Here is a 7,702-nt window from a genome sequence, read left to right on the forward strand (position 1 = left end):
TAATAAAAAAAAAAATCAGAATGTTACATAATGAAGCTAACAATTTGTGCCGATAAGAAATTCCAAACTCCACATGAAAATATTTACCTAACTTCACAATACATATAAAATCAATCAATATGAAAAAAGAAAAAGAGTTGAACCCTTGATAATTAATATGACAATCAGTATGAAAATTAAAAAAGCATAATTATAATTTAAAAATTAATTACTTTGGGACACTTAAAGTTCATTCTGCCTTGCCAAAGCATTATTTAGTAGCTGTAATCATGAGTTGAACTCTTCCATCCGCTAAGAGCATACATAAATTCAAAATCAAAGCTACAAGCAGTTTCTTACATCCAAAAACATTCTAAATTGCACCATACATAATTGGTTACTACCAAAAAGGATATTATAGTATATTAGCTGATACAAAAGCAATGCATCCAATACAAATGATCAAATTACATTTCAGCACTTATGTGCAAAGATACCATATTTTGCCAAGAAAAAAAATACATTGCCCATGTTCTCTCAACCTTTAAATTGCCATTCCCGACGGCACATTGGGCAATGTGCTTGTGAGGTCTGAGAATTCACCCATTTCAAGATACAATGCAAATGAAATGCGTGATTGCATGCACCCCAAACTGCAAGTAGCAGGAAAAAGAGTTAGACTACTAAATAAATACTAATACAAATATTAAAGAACCATATTTGATCAATAAGAAACTTAATCAATGTAAATCTTGTCCCATAGAAAGACAAGTTATCCGTATAGTGATGCAATATGTTGGAGAGACGAAGACAGACATCACGGCGATGATAAATAGTTCTCAAGCATGATTTGACGGCCCAAAATAGAATTGTCAATTGTCATCTTATGGCTCTCCTGAAAAATTCTCAATTATGCAGGAATTGCTTCCAATTCCTTGACCATAAAGCTTTATAAATTTTCACCTTGTATGCCAGTAACAACACATCTTTGTAGCACTTATGCCTAATTATATTTATGAAACTACAAATGATGTTTAGAGGTATCCAGACCTATCTACATTTAGAAAAATTAGAAATGAACTGAGTGATTCACTTTCCTGCATGTAGAGAACTCAAAAAGCAATAAAAGGGAATCCTTTGTGTATAAGGTTACAAAACATGCACAATTTATAAAAAAAAAATGACAAGTTTCATACACACTACAATTTCATACTCACTAAGTTAACAGCTAAAACTAAAAGTTTCTTTTCTAAGGCTTCTTTCATGCAAATTCACTCAGTTAATAGAAGCAGTAATGAGAATAAATGAAAACACAAACAATTACCAGTTATGCAGTTGAGCTTTACTACTTCTTGAGTAGCATGGAACTCTTCGTATACAAAGATTATTAGATTAAGTGATTAACCAAAGACAACTCTATGCTAATATAATGACATGAAAGTCCAAAGATAACATTAGTAGTAGCTTACTGAGTGGACAATCATCCCCGGGAAGTTTACAATCAGGACAACATCCATCAAAGGCCATCCTACAAATCCCACATGTTTCATCCTGTGCATCCCAAGTCCATGAAGCAACAGCATGCCATCTACATTCGACACAAGAGATATGGAAAAATCACTAAACAGATACAACTCACAGATAGAAATTACGTAGACTGAAAATTTGAAATTGCTAGGCCCAATACAAATTTTGATTAAAATTGCAACGTCAGATTCACACTAGCCATACGACCTTTGTTATTAAATATAATTAGTGTGTATTTCGTTCTACAGTGACAAAAATGATTCTGTAAAAATGATTTTAGCTAAAAGTGAGTTGAAGGTAAAGTGATTTTTGTTTGGATATATTGATGTGAAAGTGAGTTGAAATGTTGAATGATAAAGCCAAGGGTAATAATCAATTCTCAAGGAAAAAGTTACAAATTCTAACTTAAAGCAAAAATCAATTCTAATCAAGAACAACTAAACATGTCAAATCAATTTTGCTTGCTCTAAAGGTGGAACCAAACGTACACTCAATATCTAGCAAATATCATTTTCAAACCCACTTTTGTTCTCCATTTCCACCAATTCCATGCCACTTCATTTCACTCTCCTCTCTATTTTCATAATAAGCATAATCTTAACAGTTTACGGACGATCCAATAATAATGTCATCGGCATCGCTATACCAATGTTATATCAATCCCTAAAACATCTCCACAACTATTTTCATAGAGAGACATTATTAAATGGGACATTGTAATCCTAAACCTTAATCAGACATTGTAACAAAAACATACTATTTGAAAGACAGATTAAACAAAACAAATCCATCATTACATAAAGTTAGTTTGAGATAAAGAAGATAACATACTCTGTAACAGAAGATCAGCAGATATCCCAAAAGGAGAAACCTAAGTCAAGAAAAACACTGCAAATACCCAATTCATGATATATTGATAAAAATTGAAAAAAAGAGTAAAAACATGAAAATTTGAAAACAAAAACACTGTGAAGCAAAAGAACAAACAGGTAATATGCAAAAATGATAAAACAAAGTATTAGAAAAAATTGAAAGAAGAATTGAAGAATAATGAAAGGGAATTGAAATATTGAGAAGGATACGCAAGATTTTCACTTTCATCTCTGTGAATTTGGGACGAAGATTTGAAAAGGAGAAGTGATAACTCTGAGATGCAGCTTATTAGGATTTTCACTTTTATTTTTTTTTTCTTGCTAAAATTTCCTTTTTTTGAATTAGGATTTTAAATCTCTAATTTTGATCCTTCAATTTTTCTAATTTTTTTAAATTGAACCGAACATTTTAATTGACGTTGATTGTGACATAATTTTAAATGATGAAACCCTAATTTTTTAGTTCGAATATGATCCATTTAGGCTAAGCTTGTTTGGATGCAAGATATGTGGCAAAAAATGTCTAACGGTTGATATTTTAAATTAAAAAATTAATATTTGTTTAATAAAAATACATAATAATAACAAACAAATTATGTTTCTTTCTCCTCTCATATCGCAACCACATTTTATTGTTTTTTAATTTAAAATCTCAACCGTTATATATTTTTTTATCACATATCTTGCATCCAAACTCTAAATTGAGTAAATGAAGCTTAGCCAAAATAGAGATACCCAGACTCCTAATTTCCTTACGTATTTATGGTATAATTACAGCCACGTTGAAAAAACATTCAAAAATTATTTACATACAAAATAGGAAAGATCCTCTTCATTTGCTAAAAATAACCGGACAACACAAAGTACTCGTTATGATCCTGCCGATGATATACAAAGATCTTCACAAAAATATCCTAGTTATGCTTGATGTCAACATTTACAACAACCATATCCAAGTTATTCTGAATATCTTACTAAAAAAAAAGTTATGCTGAATATCAACCAGAAAAATAGTGTTGCTGTTTTATTATGATTTTTTGTCCTCGAAATCATAATATAAAGTATCGCAAAAATAATCAGAATTAAAAATTCACCTACATGGTATCGTATGGTATCATAAAGAAATGAATAAAACTTGATTGCTTTTAATTTTTTTACTATTCAACTTTGCACTGTGTTTGTGGGTTGCGTAGGCAATGTTAATATTTTTAGCAGTAACCGTCTAATCTACATTAATGGTATCAAAAAAATTAAATTAATTTTGTGAACTTATAGTCTTAAGTTCCTAAATTAATAATTGAGATTATGTATTATACTTTATATAATTGCATCAATAACATCATGGAATTTTAGACGTGAGTCCAAATCCTAGGCCAACGGACACTTCATTTTTTGCTCTTAACCTTGCAAGTCAACCCAACCATTAATTTTGTTTTCAATCTCATACAAAAATGAAGTTGTGTATTAAGTGACTCATTTTCTACAAATTATTTGGTTGTTATCATATTCGAAGGAAAAATCTTATTTATTATACAGTTTTTGCCATCATCAATTATTATTTCTTGTGTGTTTGTTTCAAGGTAAGAAATTACATTGCTTAAAATGATATTTTCGGGAATAAATTCATAACCATATGTTTGGTAAAAATTTAGATTTCTTGAAAAAGTTTTAAAAATTATTTAATTAAAAAAATAAAAATGAAAATAAATGAGTGTAATAGTGAGAATTTATAGCAAGTTGAATTATATTTCCATGGGAATGTAAGATTCCCATCCTTTAAGCATGAGAATAAGAATAGAAGAAATCATATGTAAATAGTATTTATGGGAATAAAAATTTTCTCGGAACAAATTTTTAAAACTTGAAACAAACATGAGAATGTTGCATTTCCAATCTCATATTCGCGATAATTATATTATAAATTTTGAAACAAACACACCCTAAACAAATATTCTTGTAAGCATGTTGTTGGTATGAAATATCCATTGACTTTGCCTACTACAAATCTACATCCGAAAACTTGATTGACCAATTTTAGTGAGATATCCTCTTCCAACCAAATTTTTGCCAATAAGACCAAAATGTGAGACTTTATTTAAGGGATATGAATCTAATTTTCCACTCGAATCAATAGTCATGTTGGTTTTTAAAAACTACCTAAGTAAATAATGGAATTTTTTATCATATATTATTTAATTTAGATTATTATTAAACTACCTAAGTAAATAGATTATGATTAAACTACTAAGTAAATAATCAGTTAACATTTTATTCATAGTTTGTAGTCACATAAACGATATAGGAAAAGGAATCTAACACGACCTAGTTGCTTTTCTCTATATTTATTAAGCAAAACAATCAATAATATTGAGTATTGCAGACCCACCCCCACAATTAGTTACATCAATTATAATCATCATCGCAGTAGTTTAGTTGAAATAATGCAATCCATGCGGATACAAACTTTATAAATTTTACTACTTAACGATGATATAATAAACTTTTGTTAAACCTAACCGAGTAGAAGAAATAAGATTTCTTCAAAAAAAAAAAAACAAGAAGAAATAAGATAAGAAAAATAAAATTAAAATTAAAAGCCCTTATATTACATGAGGATTCCATTCTTATATTATATCTAATATAGTATTTTTATTTTTTTTTACATTGTATCGCTTGAATAACCAACAATGTGTATACCACAAAAATGTATTACCCTATATGGTTATGTTATTTGTTTCTTAGCTTAATTTTTCCCCAAATCAATGTCCTTAGCTTGATTTTTCGCCAAACCAAATTTCCCATCCGCAAGAAGAAAGTTAGACACTGTAAGAAAATTAAAATGTAATCATTTTTCTCAATAATTGGTTGCACCCTGGTTCCCTATCTTGGCTATAATTGTAATTGAAAGCGTTATATTTCCTTCTTTCAATGCTCCAATATTTTGTCGAGATATTATTTCTTTTAACAATCATACATGGACCATACATAATTAATCACCTTGATTAGAAATTACATTTGATGATTTTTTAGTTGATTTGGTTGTTGATTGTTGATTCGGTTGTGTACATATAAATAGACACACACATCATTGAAAGAATATCATTTTGTGTTTTCTTTAATATTTTGCAAAGTCATAATGGAAACTTCATTGAAGAAAATTTTGAAGCTAGTGATATTGCTTCTTGCAATTGTAAGTACTTTTGTTGGAAGAACACAAAGTACTCGTCATGATACTCCTATTCATGACATACAAAGATCTTCACAAAAATATCCTACTTATGTTGGATCCATTAACGATTTACATAGATCTTCAAAACCATATCCTAGTTATCCTGAATATCATCCAGCAAATTGGTGCTGCAATATTGTCATTGCACTTTGTTGTAATTCATAGTCTAAAGCAAAGCATGATGTATCGCAAAAATAATAAGAATTAAAAATTCAACTACATCATCTCACAAAGAAATGAATAAAACTTTAGTTTTTTTTTTTCCTAATGTTTTACGGTATTCAACTTTGCAGTGTGTTTTATGTGTGTGTCCAAACACTGTTGATTTGGGTAGTGCTTAGGAAACTATAAGCCTGGGAAAGAGCATAATAATAACACAAAGGGTCTACTTGGATTGACTTGTTTGAGTTTATCTGTTGCATAAGCATTTATGAGACTCTTGGGGAGAGCTTATAGACACAGGCAAACAGCCGACAACATGTTTTTCATAAACTATTTACAACTTATTTCCTTAAGCTCTCCAGGATATCTTATGAAAGCAGCTTATAGCTTATGTATCAAAACACTCATGAAAGCAACTTATAGTTATAGCTTATATCAAAACACTTACGAAAGCAGTGTTTAGCTTATATCAAAACACTTATGAAAACAGCGCATAGCTTATACCAAAACAATTTGACTTGACTTTATCTTTTATTACAGAAATAGAAATAACTTGTACATGAGCACTTATATGATAAACACTTAATCAAGCCGTTTATCCATACAAAGCCTAAGATGACACGAACAACAACAACCTCAACAACAACAATAATTATACATTTATACTCCCTCCGTTCCTAATTATAAGACCCTTTTGAAAAAAAAAATTGTCCCTTTTTATAAGACCCCTTTATTATTTCCAACTACATTAATTATTTCTTTACATACATGCCCCTATTTATTATACATTTTTTTCTTCAATCAACAATAAATAACATGTTGAAAACATAAACTAACCTTCTTTCTTAAAGGATAAAATTGTAAAAATAATAGTGATTACAAATAAATTTAATACAAATATCCACTATCTTAATTCCCGTGATTTTGGCAAAAGAGTCTTATATATAGGGACGGAGGGAGTAATAAAGTTGAAACCGGTGTTGTCAAATAATGGCTATTAGTGTTGTAGCATAGCGTAAGTTGAACAAAATTGTAATTGTTCTATGATACGCTATTTAATACAAAGGATTAATTGTCAATTTGTAGCAATATCAGTGCTATAACAATATAGCATAACAAAGGTGTGTATGATGTTTAACACATGTCAGTGCCCGACACGCCACCGACACACGTATGACTATAAGTAATTATGACATTTTTTTTAAAATGCGTCATGTGTTTCTGATATGTGTAAGTGTCATGTCCGGTGTGAGTGATCAAAACGAATAAACTGAATTGAAATACCGATGTCAAGGAGTAACTTAGGAACACCATCTTCGGGCAAATTGAGAACTTCAAGTGCTCGCTCAGACATTGATTCCTTTGTTAAAAGCACCGAATCAGAACTTGATTAAGCAAAATGTAGAAGAAAATTGAATTGAGAAGAAGAAGAAGAGGGAAAACCTGAATTTGAATGTTACGGGAATTAGAGGTATATTTGTGTGATGTGTCATCGTCGTAGAATATCTCAGGCGGTGCAACCACCTCTGGTCTCGACCCCATGGCCGATGCTAAAACCCTAAACCACCTCAAGTATTTCCCGCGATATTATTCTATTTGGTTTTGTGAATGTTTCAAATAGATCCCTATTTAAAACATCCCGTGTATTCCACGCCTAACTGTACTCATTGGAAAAAAAAATTGATCAGACTATTCTTAAAAAATGGTGTGTATAATTTTCATTTTCATCTTACAAGATAAATTGGTATTTTATTTTTTCTATGAAAAACAAATTTATAGTATTAATAAATCATACATTTGGAAAATGAGTAACAAATGTGCTTAGAAATTTGCATAGGATATTACATATATTCTTTATGACAAAGAATTGTTCCGCCTATAAATTGGTACAAGAAATACTTGGTACGAAAAATATACAACGTCTTTTAGTGAC

General features: G+C 29.9%; 1 protein-coding gene across 1 annotated transcript; it reads right to left on the bottom strand.

Moving 5' to 3' along the window:
* Nucleotides 1-228: 228 nt before the first annotated feature.
* LOC11418690 (uncharacterized) lies at nucleotides 229-7,311 on the bottom strand. The gene is made up of 5 exons (XM_039833547.1): nucleotides 7,213-7,311; nucleotides 7,054-7,129; nucleotides 2,589-2,727; nucleotides 1,449-1,567; nucleotides 229-632 (listed from the first exon to the last, which is right to left on the bottom strand). The coding sequence occupies exons 1-5, from the start codon at nucleotides 7,309-7,311 to the stop codon at nucleotides 517-519; spliced, it is 549 nt and encodes a 182-aa protein (XP_039689481.1). The 3' UTR covers nucleotides 229-516.
* Between the last annotated feature and the right edge of the window lie 391 nt (nucleotides 7,312-7,702).

Source organism: Medicago truncatula, chromosome 4 (assembly GCF_003473485.1).
Source record: "Medicago truncatula cultivar Jemalong A17 chromosome 4, MtrunA17r5.0-ANR, whole genome shotgun sequence".
NCBI classification, from domain to species: Eukaryota; Viridiplantae; Streptophyta; class Magnoliopsida; order Fabales; family Fabaceae; genus Medicago; species Medicago truncatula.